This window comes from Mastigoproctus giganteus, chromosome 2, assembly GCF_048544385.1.
Source record: "Mastigoproctus giganteus isolate SK-2022 chromosome 2, ASM4854438v1, whole genome shotgun sequence".
In the NCBI taxonomy this organism is placed as follows: Eukaryota; Metazoa; Arthropoda; class Arachnida; order Uropygi; family Thelyphonidae; genus Mastigoproctus; species Mastigoproctus giganteus.
The window spans coordinates 101,987,577-102,011,758 of record NC_143576.1 but is presented as its reverse complement, the minus strand read 5'-3'; the positions used below and the strand labels follow the sequence as shown (position 1 = coordinate 102,011,758).

The 24,182-nt window shown below is 38.1% G+C and overlaps 1 protein-coding gene across 1 annotated transcript in view; it reads right to left on the bottom strand.

Moving 5' to 3' along the window:
• Positions 1-1,835: 1,835 nt before the first annotated feature.
• Positions 1,836-24,182, bottom strand: part of LOC150089465 (uncharacterized) — a 1,372,165-nt gene continuing 1,349,818 nt past the window's right edge. Inside the window, exons 62-64 of the mRNA XM_090389992.1 lie at positions 5,973-6,085; positions 2,079-2,147; positions 1,836-1,847 (exon numbers count right to left, since the gene is read on the bottom strand). Of these exons, the coding sequence (XP_090246118.1) occupies positions 1,836-1,847; positions 2,079-2,147; positions 5,973-6,085 (194 nt within the window). The remainder of the gene's footprint in view (positions 1,848-2,078; positions 2,148-5,972; positions 6,086-24,182) is intronic.

The window sequence follows — 24,182 nt, the reverse complement described above, 5'->3', positions numbered from 1 at the left end:
AATCAAGAAGTGTGTGCTAGGCACTGCTGCTCCTTCCCACCTGGCTACGGAGACGCCCATTAAGACATATATACCTTCATAAATATCATTAGTAAATACTGAAAACCACCATGAGCCCAGCACCACTAATAACCTTAGTCTACAAGGAGCAGTGCCCATTGATAACCACTCTGTCTTCTCCCACTCAACCATCACTTTATCCACTGCAGTAACTTGCCCCTTAAGTATTGTTGGTTTCAACAAAGCCATCATGACATATTCCATCTGAATTTGTGTTCATGATCAGAGCAAGTTGAGAGAGGGTGAGTTGTCACACAACCAATGAAATAATGGCAATATTGAGAGACCTTGTTGGTGGTTGTCTTATTTCTAAAAATTTGTACTTCCCAACCAGATTTAATATTGTTGGAGTACTTGTTGGGCTTGTGAAAGGCAAAGTGTATAAAAATAATTCCCATACATGCTTGAGGAACTGCAAGCTAATATACAGAATGATACTGCAAACATAGGCATTCAGATATTACAGAAAGTGTCATCCAATATGATGAAAGGGCCTATGCATGTATTCAAGAAGGGGGAAATTTTCAACATTTACTATAATTTTTAATAGTTACTTGCATTCATTATAGTTATAATTACCTGATTATATTTCATTACATAATCTGAAAGGAAAAGAATTAAAAAAAATTTAATTACTGATGTTTGTTTTGTGCAAACATCAAAAATTGTCTTTGAATATGATGAAGAGTCTGTTCATGTACAGGCTGGCCTCGATTAAAGTTATTAATTTGTCCTGTGAGCGCATCGCGCAAAACGGAAATGCGTTAATCGAATATAGTAATCAATAGGAAAAATTATAATTGGTCCTTGACCTTCTGGAATGTCTATAAAGAATTTTAAAAATACCTTTTAAATATAAATAACTGTATACAATGTAAAAGATAATGAAAATAATTATGGAATTAAATGTTTATTGCATAAAACAGCGGTTCCCAAACTGTGCGCTGCGGAATATGTTAAATTTTCGAGGGAAACACAGTGATACTCGACATCTGTCGGATACTGTGTGAACTACTAGCTCGAGGTAGTTCACAGTTTCAACATTTCTTATTAAGTTGTTTGGACCTAACTATTAAACGGAACTGTTAGGTATTTCTTTTGGTCTGGGTGCGCCGTGAAAAAATTACTGACACACTAAGGGCTCCATGAACCGAGAAAGTTTGGGAACCTCTGACATAAAATACACAATGAAGAAATGACTGTTGCGGAAATATTTGAACAGTGTTGACTTTCTCTTTTCATCAATCAGTTTCTGATAGCTGACAACAATCTCCTCTGGGCCCTGGTGAAATAAATATCACAGAGAACCCCAAACCTTTTGTTTGAGGTTCTCTATGATACGAAAGATTTCATCTAGTTCTTTTACCGTTATCTCCTTTGCGGTAACATTTTCATCTGGCTCATTTAAAAATTTGAATTTTTAAATGCAAGTCTGCATTGACTTTATTAGTGGGAGACAAACAAGTAACACGTCTTTTTCCGATTGTGGATGGAACACACTGAGACGGGCGGCAGGCAAAGTTTGTTTATTGCCCGTCTGATGTGTGGAAAGCTTAACGCGTGATTCAAATCTTTTTCAACTATCGCATAAAAAAAAAAAAAAAAAAAAAAAAAAAAAATCGTGTTAACTGGAAATTTGCATCGTGTAAAATGAAAAGTAATATAATTTTTTCAAATAGCGATAACTGAAACACGCGTTAATCGAACTCGCATTATGCGAGGCCTGGCTGTATTTGAGGAGAGGGTGAACATTTTCAACATTATAACCGTTATTATTAATTAATAATCTGATAGCAAAAGAATTGATAAAGTTTAATTATTGATATTTGGATGATTTGGAAATTTTTAATTACCCTGTACTAAGCCCTTAAATCATTATCATATTGTATCATTGTTAATTGTGATATTATTGACAAAAGAAATTTATAAAAAAGCACCATAAATCTATTTAGATCAGCATATTTATTGTATGCCTTCAACTTATACATCTTAATATAAAAAGTAAACATACAACTTACTTTGAATCCACCACGCAGTGTGCTGAACCACTTGTCATTTCTTTCTTTTCTCCAGGGGATATTAGGCATCTGGAATAAAGAAACAAATAGTACACATATGGATATCTATTTGTACTGTTGAGTTGATACTTGTTTCTATGCATGATGTGAGCTAAATACATATGATGTAATTTGAGAATGATGAAAATGGTCATTATCCATAGATTAAATTATTTAATATTTAATAAATATTTCCCATTCCCACAAAGTAACTATCCAGTTCTATTTTGAACTTTGCCAAACTCACTGTCCCTACCATGTTAGGAGGCAACTATGAGATCTGAGAGAGAGAGAGAGAGAGAGAGAGAGAGAGAGAGAAAGAAAGAAAGAAATAGAAGGATGATTATATCCAGCTCAGGACCCTGGGTTTGCCAAACCCATACTCACCAGATGTGAGCCCCTGGGGTAGTCGTAATACCTAAGTTTTTTTCAACTTGAAATAATTTTAGCTGCTCTTCCCCTTAGCTTATACATGACTCCAGGATTTCTATTTCCCTTACATTTAGAAGCATTAAACTCCACTTGCGATTACACACACACACACACACACACACACACACACACACACACACACACACACACACACACACACACACACACACACACACACACACACACACACACGTTGAATTGTTAACCATCCTTCTCACCTTCAAATTATCAGCACAATTTGAAAAAGCTTTGCTTGGATCGGATCCCTTGCCAATATCATTTATGAAAATTAAAAACAAGAGTGGGCCCCCAACACCAACCCCGGAGGGATCCTACTCAATACACTGGTCCACTCTAAAGACCGACCATTCATGACAACCATCTGCTCCTATCGTTTAGTCAGCCTGAAATCCAGCATAGGATTTTACTAGAAATCCCAGTTCTAGTCTATATAGAAGTCTTCCACAAGAGATGGTATAAAATGCTATATTAAAGTCAAGGCTTATAATGTCAGAATTGTGATCTCCATCCAAAGTCAACTGTTTAATGACTACATCATATATGTGTAATGTTTTGGCTAACTGTCTTAAATTTTGTGAATCTACTAATGTATATCAAACAGCCAATGCTTGTAATATTGGGACATAACTCACCTTCAATTTGTGGGTGAGGGATTAAATCTATTAACTCATAAATTAACTGTTGACAGTACCTCTTGCCAGTATGCACATCAGGTTCTGGTAGCATCGGTAAGCAGGAGTCTGTCAGCAGGTAAGAATTTAATTTTTATGTATGTTTATCAGTATAGACTAAAATATTTAAGGGCAAAGGCCTCATGCTACGAGGTAGGATGACTAACATATAGGTTAGTGCAAAAGCATCATTTTAATGTAGCCATCTATCAAAGTAGTTAAATTAATTAATTAAATTGGCATTGTTTTAGTTATCTCATATTGTTAATGCCTTCACGAGTTGCCATGGTATTGTACTATCTCGAATAAGTAACACTTCACCATTGGAGAAGACTACTGTTACTTATTCTCAGTGGATACCACCACCCAGACAGCACCATTTCAAAACTCGGTGGGTGGGCAGGTACCCTGGTGTAGCAATAGTGACAACCCAGTTATGAAGTATAACTTCATAATATGAGAAATGCCTGATGGTGTGCAGTGATATAGACTATAAAATATTTAAGGGCAAAGGCCTCATGCTACAAGGTAGGATGACTAACATATAGGTTAGTGCAAAAGCATCATTTTAACATAGCTCTACCAAAGTAGTTTGGTGCCATCTGGGTGGTGGTATCCACTGAGAATAAGTAACAGTAGTCTTCTCCACTGCTGAAGTGTTACTTATTTGAGGTAGTACAATACCATGGCAACTCATGAAGGCATTCACAATATGAGATATAAATAAAACGATGCCAATTTAATTAATTAATTTAACTACTTTGGTAGATGGCAATGTTAAAATGCTTTTGCACTAACCTATATGTTAGTCATCCTACCTTGTAGCATGAGGCCTTTGCCCTTAAATATTTTATAGTCTATATCACTGCACACCATCAGGCATCTCCCATATTGTGAAGTTATACTTCATAACTGGGTTGTCACTATTGCAACACCAGGGTACTTGCCCACCCACCAATGAAAGGCCAACAAGCCTTGAAACGGTCACCAGGGGGGGAGCCCGATATTCACAGCCTTCTCTACTGGGAAAACGTTGCCTATATGAGGAATTTGAGTTTTGAGTGGTGTGAGTTGAAGGAGTTACTGTTCCTTTCATTCTTCTACACTGTTTCTTTTTTTCTTCCACTCCTACTATAACTTTCCCTCTACTTTTTGCTTTTCTAAGTCTAATAGGGACAAGTGGATAATAGAGTTATTATCCTACACACATACAAACAAGCTTTGAAACGGTGCTGTCTGGGTTGTATTCGCTGAGAATAAATAACAGTAGCCTTCTCCACTGGTGAAGTGTTACTTATTTGAGGTAGTACAATACCATGTCAACTCATTGTGGAGGCATTCACAATGTGAGATATAACTAAAATGATGCCAATTTAATTAACTACTTTGGTAGATGGCAGATAACTACATTAAAATGATGCTTTTGCACTAACCCATATGTTTATCAGTAGGTATTTAATTTTTAATCTCTGTTTTCTATTGTAACCGAAACGGAAATTTAACCTAAAATACTTTATACTTAAAATTCACAATTAATAATTATTGCAATCTCAATTGTAACCCTTTCTATTTTTTCTACCCCTTATAGCATGGTCTAATGATGGATATCAGTAAAGTGCCTGAAACATCACTTTAAATGTATGGTGGTTTGGGCTATAAGCTTAATAAATCATATTATTAATTTCACATGGTATAAGAGTGGTTATTAAATATAGTAATTAATCTTCATAGAATATACTTTGCATCTTTGGGCAGTTTTTGATGAGAAGCATTAGTAACTCCATATTCCTCTATCCCTCCCTATCTCTTCCTAACACACAATATTCATATATGAAACTCTTCATCTCATATCTGGGAGTGGACCATGTCTCAGTAAGCCCAACTACAACAGCATTAGTCGATTTGATCCAAAGTTAAATTCATTTAATTTGTTTACAGTACTCCTGGCATATATACCCCTTATAAATGTTTTCCCATATGATCCTAGAGTGTTTTTGTATTTTACCTGTATTGCAGTTTCTCTTTCGGTGGTTATGGCAATTAAATGCTTTTAAGCTAAGTTTGAGAGTGTTTTTGTATTTTACCTGTATTGCAGTTTCTCTTTCGGTGGTTATGGCAATTAATGGTTGCACAGAAATGTCCTTGGAGAGGATGCAAGTGTAGTTTTGTCCTGTGCCACTGACCTGAGACAATCATATGCTGAATTTCCTTACCTCCTGAACTAGCAATATCCCCAAACACTTAGTGCCTTCTCAAATTCATTAGCAAAAACCCTTGCACCTCCTCTGATTAAGTGAATACTATCTTTATAAAAAAAGATGACAGAGCTATTTGTCCTAGCTCAAAACACTTCTTCATCCTGACCTTGTATTTCATAATCAATTCAACCCTGAGCCTCTGCAGATGAGTGGCAGACAATGAAGTATTCTGCTTGCTGACTAGACTGCCATGGAGTACAACATATTCATATAAAACACAGAGCTGGCTTAAGGCACGATCGAGCGGTTCCCCCGAACAGGGTACCAAAAGTGTTATGCCCTGTTTAATAAACATTTATTAAATTTTAGCACACTTCAACAAATATCCTCTAATATTATAGAAGTTTGAGTGTAGGAGGCTAGGCTAAGCGATGATTTCTTTATATCTATTTTTTTAAGAAAAGTGTCAAGGTGGCCTTAGCTTAAAAGCATTTATTGTCTTCAAATTTTAATATTTGTAAAGATAATCTTACCATAACAGTGTGCTTATCTGGAAAGACACAAGTTTGACCCCGTCCAGTCATGTTGCAGAAAACATGGACTGCATCATCAGGCATGCCTAAATTAGGATCAATCCAATACCATCCTACAAATAAAATTCAATGAACTTTACTGCAATTTAGTTTTAAAAAAAAAATTATCTTAACAGATTTATAATACAGTAAAATTCCATTATAACAAACTTCTTGGAAGCACTTAATTTTGTTGTACTGAAGGTCCCTCAAAATCATTTTAAAATACATTGTTTATTCCTATAATTTCTTTACCACTTTTATAAAAGGCAGACTTAATTTCTGCTTTATTTTAATTAAAATGAACTTTAAAAGTAAAAATAAATATTTTTTTTAGTTATTCATATTCATTTAATTAAAAAGATAAATAAATTTATACAAAAAATATATATGAGAAGAATGGTTATATGTAATTTAATGCTTCCAAAAATTATTATTATTATTATTATAATCCATATGGTGCAAGGAAGCCTGAGGCTTATGCTGCACCAACCAAAAAAAAAAAAAAAATTGAGAGAGAAGTAGAAAGGAATCACCAAGAAAGAGAAGAATGATGATATCCAGCTCAGGATCCTGAGTGTGCCAAGCTCATGCTCACTAGATGTGAGCCCCTGGGGCAAATTTCTGTTGACAAGTTGCTTCTTCACTGTGCTTATTTGCCTGTAAGGTTGCCTTCAATCAACACATCACTTTCATTGGTGATAAAGCAAATCTGTTACACAATCGGTTGGAAAAATAATCTTATCATGGCATATGGCATTAAGTTTACACTGCAGACCTGAAGAGATTCTAGTTTAATCACTGCTGGTGGATGTGTTAATTACCAAATCAAACTGAATGTTATTTGTTATTAGCAGATAAACTATGACAACAATGGAAAAGTTAAAATGATATAAAAACACTGGCAGCTTGAACTAATGGCTCCTGAGTATCTTCTCATTGTCAGACAATAAGAAAAATGATTATGAGGTAACTATAATGGAAGAAGAACATTTTCCACAATGCCCTCTGGTTATACAAGTAAGAAAAAAATTTATGCCGTTTAGATTCTACATCACAGAAACTTCCATTGGTATATATGCATTAGGCAACTTAATGATGTTTTTGGTTGAAGTCATTTTATTACAACAAATTCAAAAGCAAATAACATGTGATTGGATGGACACTTACTGAGCAGGAATAACTATGAATTGAACACTGTGTCTAGCTGCAATTATTTTTGAGACTTAATTGGTGATAATAATCTCTTACATATGAAGTAATAGAAAGGCAATAGCAAGTCGATGAATGCTGCTCCTACATAAAGCTTATCATGGTTACAGCTCACCAACAGAATGAGCTAAATAACGGCCACAACACACTCTACTGACCTCCATAGGTCAGCATGCATTGCTACAAGGCAACTCTTATGCAATAACTAACTACACCTAATAAGAAGCTAGCTCTCCTCTGTTTGTAATCTTTAATCTTTTCACATTCTTAGGCTTGCCAGCTCAGGATTGGCAAGTCTTTTTTTATTTGTTCAGGTGATCATACAGCAGCTAACCATCAGGACTGGCTTTGGCATTGGCTTAGAGTGCCACAGTTTATGGGTATGCCAAAAATTGAAAGAACAACAGCAAAAAAAAAAAAAAAAAAACGCACCACTATCAATAACGAGAAACAAGTGAACAGTTTTTAAAAAAGTAATTCTATATAGAAAATTAGAGAGCAATTTTGGCTGTTGAAAAAACTAAACAAATTTATGTACTGTCTGATTGTGTGATACAACATTCTGTGCCAACATTCTGAGCCAAATAAATATTTCAAGTAAAGCCCTTGATATATTTAACCTGACCTTTATAGATCAGGTTAAATATATCACAATTTGTCTCTCTGCTTTCAAAATCAACTGAATACCTTACAAACTGTAGAAAAGATGATAAATTCAAATGCCTTCTATACTATGGAAAAATGAGCAATTGAATTGATCCTAAATTTAAGAACAAGGATTTGTTCTGTTTGATAATGAATGTGAACACAAAGCTGGAATAACAGAAAAGGAAATTTTAGGATCCACAATCTCAATGAAATCTGATCATTGAAAGAAGTTTAAGTTGATTGTAAAGAACAACATCTGCTTGTTAACAGGAGAGACTGCTTCTACGGAGATACACTTAAATAGAAAGGGGTGCAAGAATATTTGCTATTGAGCAGTGTTAAGTGAGCCAGAAAACTGCTAGCTTGTGGAGAATTAACACACTAATAGATTACAAGTAGCTGTAGGTAGAGGTGCAAGTGATTCTTGCATTGCTTCTATTGAAATGAGCAGCAGCAGCCTGAAAAGCTAAGTGCTGGGGATTTTTGAACTACTGGGAGTTATCACAGGTGCATGAATACTTGCATGTGTACCAACGTTAGGATTATAGTAAATAAATTTGATGAACTTGAAACTGATCAAGACATCAAAGGCAGATATTGTTGGGATACCAGAGACGTGTCACACAGATATAAGGAATGTAGAATTGGAATTTGGGATGTACAATGTGTACAGGAAAGAGGGGGTTATGTTGTTAGTTAAGAAACATACAAAATCTAATAAAGTGTATCCAGTCAACATGGGTGGACATTGCAATTTGACTCAGTTGGATGTGATATGAGCACTGGGAAAGCAAAAATGAGAGTAGGAGTGAGTTATAGAAATAATGGTTCTGATGAGTACAATGAAAAACTGTACAGAGAAATAGTGGGCCAGTAAATTGGAATGTCTTAAATTGGGGGATTTTAACTTCATAGATATTGACTGGAATTTGTGGGTTGGTCATTTACACACTAGCAAGGCTTTTGTGGATTTATTGGATGACTGTTTTCTACAGCAGCATGTTTGAGAGGCAACCAGAGGGAGTAATACACGATCTGATTATCAGCAGTGATTAATCAGGCATTACGAATCTGCAGATAAAGGAACCACTAGGTTGCAGTGATCACAGTGTACTGATGTGAGAGTTACTTAAAGATGTAACAACCATCAAGGGTTTTTGCTTTCGTAAAGGTGACTACAGTGGTCTCAGATAGGTTTTAAATTCTATACATTGGGACAAACTAATGGTGTTATTAACAGCAAATTTTAAATGGGAAGCATCCAAGGAATTAAGTCTTGTTGCCCTTCTCTGTACTCATTCTAGCAACTCTACATCCTTCCTAAAATGTGGCTTCCAGACCTGTACATAGTACTCAAGGTGTGGCCCAACCATTTCTTTGTACAAAGGGATAATCGCCTCCTTATCCCTGCTTGCAAAATTCCTGTACATCATCGACAAGGTCCCATAACCTACTCTAGCAGCCTGTCTGCATTACTCAGAAAACTTCATTTCTGACTGCACAATAGCCAGCAGGTGTCTTTCATTCTCAACTACTCTGAATGTAACACCACTCAGTTGGTACATTTCTCTGGGGTTACTGCTACCCATATGCAGTACTTTGCATTTGTCAATGTTAAACTTTAGTTGCCACTTCTCAACCGAGCTGCACAACTTCTCAAGGTCCTGTTGCAGCAACATACTATCATTACTACTGTCATACTTTTGGGGCTTAGAGGGCAACAGTTTTCTGTATGTTATCAGACACTCAGTCTAAAACAGATGGATCCAATATCTTTCTATTGCAGAAGATTTAGGAGAAGTCCGGATGGCCTGCCTCCCTAAAATCCACTCATGCACACCTTTTCGATGGTAAGCCTTGTTACGTCACTTAGGTGGCAACGAACGTGTACAGTGATTCTCTTCAAGATGCCTGGTCAGCGTGAACAGGAAAAGACCAAACCCTCCAGCATATGACAGCACGACAAAACAAATGGCCCTCAGTCCCCAGTGGCTTTCACTCCCCCTCTGACCGCAGCGAGAGGATCAGAGTGGAAGCAGAGGATACGACCAGGCTGCCATGCACGGAAACTGAACTTGGCCTGTTACAACGTAAGATCGCTCATCAGTGAAGAGAGGATATTAGAGCTGGAAAAGGAATTAGAAAATGTGAATTGGAACATCATTGGTTTGGCTGAAACAAGAAGAAATGAATCACTTATAAGTTTATCAATTGGAAATCTGCTGTACACCAATGGAAAGTGAAAGAAGTGAAGGTGGAGTTGGGTTTCTGGTCCATAAAGATTTAAAAAACAACATTTTGGAATTCAAAAGTACATCACCAAGGGTGACAAGGCTAATACTCAAGATTTCTAAGAGGTACAAGCTAAAGGTTATAATGATTTATGCACCAACATCAAACCATGATGATGAAGAAGTTGAAGAAATGTACACTGAAATTGAGAGTCTTCTAGATGAGCAGAAAACCCACTACATTATTATTATGGGGGACTTCAATGCTAAGGTGGGAAAAAGACAAAACAGTGCAGAAAGGTGAACTATAGGAAATTTTGGAATTGGTGAAAGAGATGAAAGAGGTGAAAGCCTTGTGCAGTTTGCAGAATCTCAAGGATTGTCAGTAATGAACACTTTTTTCAAGAAAAGGGTGAACAGAAAGTGGACATGGAAGAGTCCAAATGGATTAACAACTAATGAAATCGACTTCATCCTCACTAACAGAAGATATATCGTGAATGATGTTACCGTCCTGAATAAGGTAATGGTGGAAGTTATCACAGAATGGTAAGATGCACACATGATATAGATGTAGGAAAGGAAAAAACTGACTTGAGTAAATAATACGAAGGTCTTTGAGATAACAGAAGAGAAGAAAGAGCAGTATGTAATGGAACTTAAGAACAAGTTTGAGCTTCTGCAGACTGCTCAGGACCAAGATATCGACGAGGAATATTACAACTTTCTGAAAGTGATAAAGCCCAAGAAACCTATAGGGAAAAAGAAATCCAAAGAAGAAAAAATTAGTCAAGAAACACTTGTTATGATGAACCAAAGGCGACAAATGAAGAGCAAGATAAACACTGACAAGGAGAAAATTGAGTATACCGAGTTATGCAAAGCCATTAGAAAGAGGATCAGAGAGGACATAAGAAGATTTAATACAAGAAAATTAGAACAAGCATTAAGGAAAAACAAAAGACTTAAATCAGCAGACATGAGCAATAATACAGAAAGACAAATGACACTGAAACTGAAGAATAGCGATGGTGTACTTATAAATAGCAGAGAAGGCATAATTTAAAGGGCAGAAGACTTCTATAGAGAATTATACAAGGAGCAAGGGAATGATGCCAGCAATGGGGAGGATGGATCGCAAATTAGCAACACATACGACATATCCGATATTCTTCCTGATGAGGTAGAACAGGCGTTGAAGAAAATGAAGAATCAGAAAGCTCCGGGGGAAGATGAAGTTACTGTAGTTTTTAAAATTGGGAGGAAGAGACATAACACAAAAACTGGCAAGGCTCGTCACAAAGTGCATTAGAAAAGGTGTGATGCCTAAGCAGTGGAATAATGCAATCATAGTTTTGCTGCATAAGAAAGGAGATAAATCAGAAATTGGAAATTATAGACCAATTAGCTTGTTATCCCACATCTACAAGTTGTTCACAAGGGTCATTACTAACAGATTAGAAAGAGTACTTAATGAGAATCAACCGAAAGAGCAAGCTGGCTTTAGGACAGGATTCTCAACTATGGATCACCTTCACATATCACAGCTAATGGAGAAAGCAAATGAATATAAAATACCATTATGCTGCCATTTGTGGATTATGAAAAGGCATTTGACTCCATACAGCATAAGGCAATGTTTCGGGCACTGGAAAGACAAGGCATAGATACCCCACATATTATGATTTTGAAGAAAATATATGAGAATGCTACCTCCTTCATTAGACTAGACAAAGACAGTAGGAAATTTAAAATCGAGAAAGGAGTTCAACAAGGAGACACAATATCTCCAAAGTTGTTTACTGCTGCCCTTGAGGAAGCTTTCAGAAGATTAGACGGGTCGCAGAAAGGAGTCAATGTGAATGGAGAGTACCTAAACCATTTACGATTTGCAGATGACATTGTGGTCATAAGCCACGATCCCAAAGAATGCACAGTTAGTAAGGATTTTGGACTAAAGATGAATATGGCTAAAACAAAAGTAATGATGAACAAGTATGCCACAGAAAGGGACATAATGATTGAAGGAGCAGTAATTGAAAAGGTGGAGTCATATACTTATCTGGGACAAGTTAGCGGTAATAATGATAAATGGCTGGAAGTCAAGAGAAGAATAAATTTTGGATGGATAGCATTCAGGAAATATAGTCACATACTGAAGAGCAATATCCCAGTTTGTCTGAAATGTAAAATAATGAACCAATGCATACTCCCTACCACGACTTAAGAAAGTGAAACTTGGGCACTCACCAAAAGAATGGAAGAGAAGCTGAGAACTACACAGCGAAGAATGGAACAAATTATATTAGGAATCAGACTGTTAGATAAGAAGAGAAACACATGGATTAGGCAGAAAACTCAAGTAAAGAACATTTTTATCAAAACTAAAGAACTAAAATGGTCTTGGGCAGGACATAGCTCGAAGACACGATGAAAGATGGACTAAGAAAATAACAGAATGGTGCCCAAGAGGAGCTAGAAGCAAACCTGGAGGACAATGGTGGAGATGGAAAGATGAAATTCATGAGTTTGTGGGTAGTAAATGGATGGCCGTTGCAAAAACCAGAAGGAACCGGAAAGTTGCCGGAGGGGCCTTCATCCTGCAGTGGATTGAAAATGGCTGATGATGATGACTGTCATTACTGTTATTAACAACCCAGCCAACCTTTGTATCATCTACAAAGTTTGACATTAAGCTTGATATACCTTCATCAATATCATTGATAAATATAGACGACAACAATGGGTTCGACACTGAACCCTGGAGGACACCACTAATAACATTAGACTTCTAAGTGTAGTGTCCATGTTTACCACTCTGTCTTCTCCCACTCAACCATCCTTTTATCCATTGTAGCAACTTGCCCTTAATGCCATACTGCTCCAATTTGTACAGCCGTCTTCCATGTGCAACAGTATCAAATTCTTTCCTGAAATCCAAGTATATGATACCAAAATTATATTTTGCATCCAGTTCCTTTGTGACCATGTCATATATCCAATCAAATAGGTCAGATGACACTTTCCCTTAATAAACCCATGCCGTGTCTGAATTATTGCTGCTGTCTTGTCTAGATGATCCTGCAATGCTTCTTTAAACAGTGACTCCATTATTTTCCATTGGAATAGAAATCAAACTAACAGTTCTGTAATTACTCATGTCATCCTTTGATCCCCCTTTGTGAATTGGAGATATGTTTGCACATCAGCCGTCCATGGAGACTTCCCCTGAGTCCAAGGATGCTCTCATAATTATGGCTAAGGGTTTGCTTACTTCCTTTGCTACCTCCTTTAATATAACTGGATAGATCCCTTCCACCCGAGGTGCCTTTCTTATGTTCAACTTAAACAATTTTTCCTCGACTTTGCTCTCAGTTATTACAAAATCATTTAACTCCATGTTTGAGTTTGATAAACAGCTGGCCCTCTCCTCCTTGAATAACTCTTCATGAATGAATATAGAGGCAAAATACTCATTTAGTTCGGAAGTTCTCTGAGAACCATCATCTACAGCCTGTGCGGACGAAACTCCTTGAAGCTCTTGGAACAGAGAAGTTTTTCCTGATTTATTTTCTGATTTATTAGCTTAAATTGTCATATTAACTTATTTTCTAGAGTAGCTTTATATTCCTAGTTACGATACTTAGTTTAAAGTTTAACTTAGACAGAGATTTTGTAGGTATTACTTAGTATCGGTAACGGTATCAAATCCACGTGTTACAAATTGAACGAGAGGTCTTTTTTTTTAACCAAATTTAGTCGATTTATTAACCAATTGTTATATCAAATTATCTTCTATAAGTAGATTATAGACCTAGTCAGGATCCTTAGTTTATTCTAAATTGAGATAGCGAGATTTGGAAGCTAATCAATACTTACGAGTCCGTAGAAGTACCGTTCGAGATTTCCCGCCATTTTTACACGATAGCATAAGCTTAGTGTAGTATAGTGCATAATATAATATTGTCAATTAATCAGTAAATCTATTAATCTTGATAAACTTTATTGTCAATTAAATTGTATTTTTAACTCTATATATATATATAACGACTTAATCGTAACAAATAATTAATACATAACTATAGTGGTACACGTGATACGGAAGTTGTATAAAGGGAACTCGTAGAAAACACTAGATACCGAAAAAATAAATATAACGTTATAACTGTTTTGGGATATAACTTAAGGATTTAATTTTTGTTTTGAAATTTTATTGAATTAAATCGGAATCATGACTCTGACCAGAGCAGCAAAGCAAAAGGCTCAAGCTAATGGGAGTGCTGTGGTTCAGGGGAGAACTGAGGGGGGCAGTTGCCCTCTGAATCACAGTCTTTTACAATGCACTGTTTTCTTGATGTTTGCGGAGCAGTCGGGTACGGGACATGATACTGCCAAGGGGGATATCTTTGTGTGTGCACAATGTAAGGAGTGCAAGGAAATCAGGCGACAACTCAGCGTTGTTATGGGCCTTTATGAGAGCTTGAAGGACAGGGTGGATGCCCTCGAAGGAAATAAATTGAGGGGCCCATCTAGCTCTCAGCTGCCCACATCAATGCCAGGGCTTGCACTTGGTCATCAAGCAACACAGAGGCAGCCCCCTAGGCAGAATGCGCTGGTCCCACAGGAACTAGTAGTTGTTGGTGACTCTATTGTCAGGGAAACGGGGAACATGCTTTGTAAAAGGATAGGTGGAATAGGACCAGGGTATGTCTGCCAGGGGCAAAGGTTGATGACGTTGTAGAGCGGATATCATCTTTTAAGGGCACAAAAGGTGATATAGTTGTACACGTTGGCACTAATGATATTAAGAGTAGGAGACCGGCGGAATTACTTAGCAAGTACAGGTCACTGTTGAAAAAAAGCCGTGAATTAGGGTTGAATTTGAAAGTGTCTGCAATTCTGCCCAGACACGATAGGAGGGAGTATATGATGAGAGCCTTGTCGATCAATTCGGCCCTGGAGGGATTGTGCAAGGCTCAAGGGGTAGAATTTTTTTCAGCCTGGACTGTACTTGTTAACAGGAGAGATTGCTTCTACAGGGATGGGATACACTTAAATAGAAAGGGTGCAAGAATTTTTGCTGATGCTGTCGAGGCAGTGTTAGGTGGGTCGGAAAACTGCTAGTTGGGGGGGATACAAGGACTAATAGATTAACAGTAGCCACTGGCAGAGGTGGAAGTGATTCTTGCACTGCTTCTATTGAAATGAGCAGAAGCCTGAAAAACAAGATGCAGGATATTTCAGAGACTGCTGGGAGTCATTGCGGTACAAGTAAACACATGGGTTGTGTTAGGGTAGCTAAGAATAGAAACAGGTGCATGTATACCTGCGTGTACACCAATGCTAGGAGTTTGGTAAATAAATTTGATGAATTTGAGGTATTGCTCAAAACATCAAAGGCAGATATTGTTGGGATATCAGAGACGTGGTGTCACACAGATATAAGTAATGCGGAACTGGAATTTGGGGAATACAATGTGTATAGAAAGTATAGACAGGACAGGAGGGGAGGAGGGGTAATGCTATTAGTTAAGAAACACATAAAGTCCAAGGAAGTGAAGCCAGTCGACATCAATGGACAGGGCAGTGTCGAGTCAGTTTGGTGTGACATAAGCATAGGGAAATCAAAATTGAGAGTAGGAGTGTGCTATAGGCCTAATGACTCTGATGAGTATAATAAGATATTGTACAGGGAAATAGAGTGGGCCAGTAAATCAGAGAGTCTTATAATGGAGGATTTTAATTTCCCAGATATTGACTGGAATTTGTGGGTTGGTCACTCGCACACTAGCAAGGCTTTTGTGGATTTATTGGATGATTGTTTTCTACATCAGCATGTTCGTGAGGCAACAAGAGGGCGCAATACTCTTGATCTGATTATCAGTAGTGATTCTTCATGCATTAAGAATCTGCAGATAAATGAACCACTAGGTGGCAGTGATCACAGTGTGTTGAAGTGGGATTTACTCAAGGAGGTAACTACCATCAGAGGTAAAGGGAAGGGTTTTTGTTTTCGTAAAGGCGACTATGATGGTCTGAGACAGTATTTAAATTCTATACAGTGGGACCAACTGATGATGTTACCAACAGCAAACTCAAAATGGGAAGCATTCAAGGAACTAATCTTGGAGGCTACCAGGCTTTACATACCAACTAAGAAATATTGTTCAAGGTTTAGGCCTAAATGGTTGTCAGATGAAATAATGAGACATGTGGCAGAGAAGAAAAATGCATGGGATACATACAAATTAATGGGTGACATGGAAGCCTATGATAGATATAAGTTGGTCTAGTGACAAATGGGCCTGGAGTACTGGGGTCCATAGTTTAAGTTGGTCTGTAACCAAGTCACAAAGGAGATTAGGCAGGCAAAGGCAGACTACGAAAAATCCTTGGCAAAGGATGCAAATAAAAACAGAAAAGAGTTCTTTACATATTTAAACTCAAGAAGGAAAGGGATGAATCAGATTGTTCCACTGGATATTGATGGTTCAACAGTTGAGGATCCTGCTCAGGTGGCTAACAATCTAAACGAGTATTTTGCATCTACATTCACACATGAGGAGTTATTCAGGAAGGAGAATGATGTAGGTAAAGTAAACATTGGCAGTGAGCTGGATGATTTTGTAATAACTGAGAGGAAAGTGGAGGAGAGATTGTTGAGGATAAACATAAAAAAGGCACCTGGGGTGGATGGGATCTATCCAGTTATATTAAAGGAGGCAGCAAAGGAAGTAAGCAAACCCCTAGCCATAATTATGAGAGCTTCTTTGGACTCAGGGGAGGTACCCATAGACTGGAGATGTGCAAATGTAACCCCAATTCACAAAGGAGGATCAAAGGCTGACACAAGTAATTATAGACCTGTTAGTTTAACTTCTGTTCCTGGAAAATTAATGGAGGCACTGGTTAAAGAAGCACTGCAGGATCATCTAGACAAGAATTCAGTTATAGCTCAGACGCAGCATGGTTTTGTTAAGGGCAGGTCTTGCCTGACCAATTTGATTGGATACTATGATGTAGTCACAAAAGAACTGGATGCAGGGAATAACTTTGATATTATATATTTGGATCTTAGAAAGGCTTTTGATACTGTTGCACATGGAAGACTGCTGCACAAATTGGAGCAGTGTGGCATTGGAGGCAAATTGCTGCTATGGATAAGGGGATGGTTGAGTGGCAGAAGACAGAGAGTGGTAATCAATGGACACTGCTCAACGTGGACTAATGTTATTAGTGGAGTTCCTCAGGGTTCAGTGTTGGGTCCGTTGTTGTTTTCGGTGTTTATGAATGATGTTGATGATGGGATATCAAGTTTAATTTCCAAGTTTGCAGATGATACAAAGGTTGGCAGGGTTGTTAAGGACACTACTGACGCTATGCTGCTGCAACAGGATCTGGAAAGGTTGAACAGATGGGCTGAGAGGTGGCAAATGAAGTTTAACATTGACAAATGTAAAGTATACATATGGGAAACAGTAACCCCAGAGCAACGTATCAACTCTGCGGTACTACACTGACAGTGGTGGAGAATGAAAAGGACCTGGGGGTAATTGTGCAGGCAGATATGAAGTTCTCTGAGCAGTGCAGACGAGCTGCAAGAGTAGCTCATGGTGTCTTGTCAATGATATACAGGAATTTTTCTAGCAGGGATAAGGAGGTGTTTATTCCCTTGTATAAGGCAATGGTTAGGCCACATCTTGAGTACTGTATACAGGTCTGGAGGCCTCATTTCAAGTAGGAGGTAGAGCTGCTGGAACGGGTACAGAGAAGGGCAACAAGATTAGTGAATGGAACAAAGGGTTGCTCTTACGAAGAAAGGCTTAAGTTTTGCAAATTACAGAGTCTGGAGACTAGGCACCGGCGAGGTGATCTGATAGATGTGTATAAGGCTTTGAATGGTTTGAGCATGCTCAATGCCAATGGGATTCTTTATCTTGCTCAGAATAATCACCTCAGAGGGCATAAATTCAAATTGAGGAAGGTCAGATGTCGGATAGATGTGGGAAAATTTGCCTTTGGCCAGCGGGTGGTTGGTTGGTGGAACCGACTTCCATCACTTGTTGTTGAAGTTGATAGCCTAAACAAATTTAAAGCTCAACTGGACAGGTATTTCGAACGAACGGAGGGGTGAAATGGGAGTGGTGTGTGTGTTTTTTTTTTTTTTTTTGGCTGATGCTGTATAAGCTTGCTTTCTTGCATCATATGCCTCTACTAATGCTAATGCTACAGTCAAACCATTGATATCAAGTGGACCTATCTGATTCATTCCCTTCCTTCTAGAGTTTACATAAGTAAAGAAGTCTTTGTTGTTTTTCTTTGCATCCTTTGCAAAGATTTTTCATAATCTATATTAATTTGCCTAATCTCCCTTGTGACTTGATTATAGACTAGCATTAGTAGAGGCATTTGATGCAAGAAAGCAAGCTTATGCAGCATCAGCCAAAAAAAAAAAAAAAATAAAATAAAATAAATAAATAAAAAATAACCACTTCCACTTCACCCCTCTGTTCGTTCGAAATATCTGTCCAGCTGAGCCTTAAACTTATTTAGGCTATCAACTTCCACGACAAGGGATGGAAGTCTATTCCACCAAACAACCACCTGCTGGCTAAAGGCAAATTTCCTCACATCTATCCTACATCTGTCTTTTGTCAATTTGAATCTATGCCCTCTCAGGTGATTATTCTGAGCAAGAGAAAGAATCCCATCAGCATTGAGCATGCTCAAACCATTCAAGGCTTTATACACCTCTATCAGATCACCTCGCTGGTGCCTAGTCTCCAGACACTGTAATTTGCAAAACTTAAGCCTTTCTTCGTAAGAGCACCCCTTTGTTCCATTCACTAATCTTGTTGCCCTTCTCTGTACTCGTTCCAGCATCTCTACATCCTTCTTGAAATGAGGCCTCCAGACCTGTATACAGTACTCTAGGTGTGGTCTGACCATTGCCTTATACAAGGGAATAATCACCTCCTTATCCCTGCTAGAAAAATTCCTATATATCATCGACAACACACCATGAGCTACTCTTGCAGCCCGTCTGCACTGCTCAGAAAACTTCATATCTGCCTGCACAACCACCCCCAGGTCCCTTTCATTCACTACCACTGTCAGTGTAGTACCACAGAGTTGATACGTTGCTCTGGGGTTGCTGTTTCCCATGTGTAGTACTTTACATTTGTCAATGTTAAACTTCATTTGCCACCTCTCAGCCCATCTGCTCAACCTTTCCAGATCCTGTTGCAGTAGCATAGTGTCAGTAGTGTCCTTGACAACCCTGCCAACCTTCGTATCGTCTGCAAACTTGGACATTAAGCTTGATATACCATCATCAATATCATTTATAAATACAGAAAACAATAATGGACCCAATACTGAACCCTGAGGGACTCCATTAATAACATTAGTCCACGATGAGCAGTGTCCATTGATTACCACTCTCTGTCTTCCCTCCCTCAACCACCCCTTTATCCATAGCAGCAATTTGCCTCCAATGCCACACTGCTCCAATTTGTGCAGCAGTCTTCCATGTGCAACTGTATCAAAAGCCTTTCTAAGATCCAAGTATATAATATCAAAGTTATTCCCTGGCTTATATCTACCATAGGCTTCTGTGTTTCCTGATAATTTATATGTATCCCATGCATCTTTCTTCTCTACCATGTCTCATTAGTTCATCTGACATCCATTTGGGCCTAAACCTAGAACTGTATTTCTTAGTTTGAACAAAAAGCCTAGTAGCTTCCAAGATTTCTTCCTTGAATGCTTCCCATTTAAAATTTGCTGTTGGTAACATCATCAATTAGTCCTAATGTATAAAAATCTGTGAGACTACTGTAGTCAAAAACTAATGAAAGCTAAAACTCTTCCCTTTACCCCTGGTGGTAGTTACATATTTAAGTAAATACCACATCAATACACTGTGATCACTGTCTCCTAGTGTTTCCTTTATCTGTAAATTCTTAATGCATGAATAATCACTGCTGATAATCAGATCAAGTGTGTTACTCCCTCCGGTTACCCCATGAACATGCTGCTGTAGAAAACAATCCTCCAATAAATCCACAAAAGCCTTGATAGTGTGGGAGTGAAAAATCCACAAGTTCCAGTTTATATTTGGGAAGTTAAAATCCGCCATTATAAAACATTCCAATTTACTGACCCACTCTGTTTCTCTGTACAGTTTTTGTTGTACTCCTCAGTCATTAGGCTATAACACACTCCTACTCTCATTTTTGCATTTTTCCCAGTGCTTGTGTCACTTCAAACTGAGTTAAATTGGAATGTCCACCGATGTCAACTGGATGCACTTACTTAGATTTTATGTGTTTCTTAACTAATGACATAACCATTCCTATCCTTTCTGTACACATTGCACATCCCAAATTCCATTTCTGCCTTTCTTATATCTGTGTGACATCACATCTTTGATATCCCAACAATATCTATCTTTGATGTCTTGACCAAAAATTCAAATTCATCAAATTTATTTACTATACTCCTAGTATAGTAAATAAATAGTATAGTACATGCAAGTATACATGCACCTGTTCTTACTCTTAGTTACCTAACACATCCCAAGTATTTACTTGTTTCATGAGTCCCATCAGTTCCTGAAATCCCCAGCAACTTGCTTTCCGGGCTTCTGCTCATTCCAGTAGAAGCAGTGCAAGAATCATTTCCTTCTCTGTGTGCAGCTACTGTTAATCTATTAGTCTGTGAATCCCCCAAGCTAGCAGTTTTCCGACCCACCTAACATTGCCTTGATAGCATCAGGAAATTTTCTTGCATTCTCTCTCTCTCTCTCTCTCTCTCTCTCTCTCTCTCTCTCTCTCTCTCTCTCTCTCTCTCTATTTAAGTGTATCCCATCCCTGTAGAAGCAGTCTCTTCTGTTAACAAGCACAGACCACACTGAGAAAAATTCTACCTCATGTGCCTTGTAAAATCTCTCCATGGTCGAACTGATTGACAAGGCTCTCATCATATACTCCCTCCTATTGTGTCTGAGCAGGATTGCAGACACTTTCAAATTCAACCCTAACTCACAGCTTTTTTTTAACATTGACCTGTACTTGTTAAGTAAATCTGCAAATCTCCTACACTTAATATCATTAGTGCCAATGTGTACAACGATATCACTTTTTGTGCCCTTAAAAGATGATATCTGCTCTACATTGTCATCAACTTTTGCCCCTGGCAGACATACCCTAGTCCTATTCCACCTATCCTTTTTTTGCACAATATATTTCCCGTTTCTCTGACAATTGAGTCACTGACAATAACTAGCTGTTGTGGGACCAGTGCATTCTGCCCTGAAGATTGCTGATGTGTTGTCTCTTGAACAAGACTGAGCTCTGGCATTGATTTGGGCAGCTGAGAGATTGATTGGTCCCCATTTTAATTTCAAGGGCATCTACCCAACAATTCAAACTCTCATAAACCCCCATTGGATCGGTGAGTTGGCGCCTAATTTCTTCACATTCTCTGCACTAAGACATCCTGCATGGCTAGACCATATCCTGTTCTAGAAAGATCCACAAACATGTCACATTTTGCACATTTTTTTAGACTGTGATGCATTGGAAAACACCCCCTTCAGTTCTCCCCCGAACCACAGCCATTTTGGTACTTCTTGCATGTTGCTTGGCTGCTCTAGTTTGGGGCATGATTTCTCTTTAAATACAATTTAATTAACAATAAAAACTAATAATATTTATAAAGTAATTGATTAATTGCAAATACTATACTAAGCTAACAGATTCCCAATACAGTGCAACGTATTATGCTATCTGTTTTACTTTATACCTTACGCTATCAAGTTCAAGATATATGTTATAATATTCTGTAACATTCCAATATATTACAATGGTGGCAAGTTTTGAACAGTACAATTTTTACCGATACTGAGTAATAGCCTGCAAAAGCTCTATCTAAATTCAAAATAAACTAAGTATCATAACTAACAATATAAAGCTACTTCTAGAAAATAAATTAATATGCCAATTAAGTCAGTAAAATGGCAAAAATTAAAGAAAAACTTCTATTAGCTGGAGCCATAAAAACTTCGCCCGGACAGAGCCATTCTCGTTCTAGAAGAAATCACATCCATCTTGGAAGTGAGTGAGGCACCTCCGTAGCCAGCTGGGAAGGAGCAGCAGTGCATAGCACACGCTTCTTCATTAGACTGGGGTTCAAGCCCGTCACCACCAAATACCTCCATAGCCAGCTGGGAAGGAGCAGCAGTGCGTAGCACATGCTTCTTGATTAGACCGGGGTTCAAGCCCGTCACCACCAAATACGGAGGATGCGGAAAGGTCAGGGAATGACCACCGCATATCCCGGAGCAATATGGCCTTAGTTGCTAATGCTCCTAAAAACCAAATAAGAAACAAATCTTGGAAGTGATCGCACAAAGGATCATGGGAGGTGATCTTGCAGATCACCTACTAAATTTCGGACGGTAGTAAAATCAATTTGTCACGATTTTGTGATGCGGAAATGACGTTATTTCCATTTCATAACAAAGAAAAATGGAGTCAGGAGAGATCATGGAAAGAATCATGGGAGGCTATCTTGAATGTACTCATAGCTAGCATAAACCAGCTGGTGGCGGAAAAACGTTTATGATTCGGGGCATACCATTTACGTGGTTTTGGGCTAACCATTGCCACCTGTGGCAGAAACCTTTTGGTAACCAGATAAATAGATATCTTGCAAAATTTAAAGCATTTAAAGCAAAGGCTCATGGGAGTGATCTTGGATGTGCTCAGAGCTGGCCTAAACCAGCTGGTTGCGCAAAAAACGTGGGAAAGGCAAAAAGAATGGAGTCGGGAGAGGAGATTGCACAAAGGATCATGGGAGTGCTTAGGGAGTGATCTTGGATGTGCTTAGGGATGGTATAAACCAGCTGGTTCCGGAAAAAAAGTTTGATTCAGGGCATACGACTTAGGATGGCTTTGGACTAACCATTGCCACCTGTGGCAGAAACCTTTTGGTAACCAGAGAAATGGATATCTTGAGGGCAATGATCTTGGATTTGCTCGGAGCTGGCATAAACTAGCTCTTAGCATATCCAAGATCATTACATTACATGTGCTTCAGCCTTACCAGTTGAAGCACATGTAATGTAGGCATTAAGTACCCATCAGTATTACTGAATTGGTTGTATATTTCCATCAAGAGGTGAATCTTAAACGTTTTTTGCAACCAGCTGGGCTGGTCAAGGATATTTGAATCAGTTCGTGATTGGGAGAAAGCAGACTCCAAATTATATGTATGAGTAGAATCTTTTGCTTGTCATTGGACATTCTCATTAAGTTGCAGAAGTCCTCGTTGGTCATCAAGTTTTCGAATTTCTTTGCAATTGTGCTGAGTCTGTTGAGTATGATGAGCTTTAGATCCTCATTCATCTCACTGTTTGAATGATTGTAAAAGTTTTGAAAGGGGTCTTCTTCTCACAGGCACGTTACAAGGCTATGCAGGTCATTACTGCATGCTTTGTCAGGGTCAACGTCGTCGTTGTTGTCTTGACACATTGTCTTACATATTTCAATCATTTTGCGAATATTCAAGTCTGATTCATACAATTTACGATCTAATATGAGCTATTCATTGTTGTCGTAGTCCTTGACATATTTCATCTCTCTGACAGTACGTCTGTTTTCTCACTGCCAAATGGAATGTGTAACATTACCATCTCGCGCTTGTATTCGTTGAGACCCTGAGCTAAGTTATAGTTTGCATAGCATATTATGTATGGTACTGTCATTTCTTGTAGAGCTCGTAGCATTGCATGTGTAATTTGCAACTAAGCATGACAGTGTAACACGATTTCCAACATGACAGTATGTTTGTAACAATACAAATATTTGTATTGTTGCAATAATACTATAAAAATGGCTACAATCAAATGGATAATTAGGCTATTGGCATAACCTCTTCCAAACATTGAATTGGTAGAGTAAGCACAGGGTGCGTGTATCCTATTTATCACTAACATTAATTTGGTAGAGAAAGCAGCCAGCGTCAGCATAAATTACATCGTTCACGATTCCGGTTCTAGCTGTTTGAAATTTAG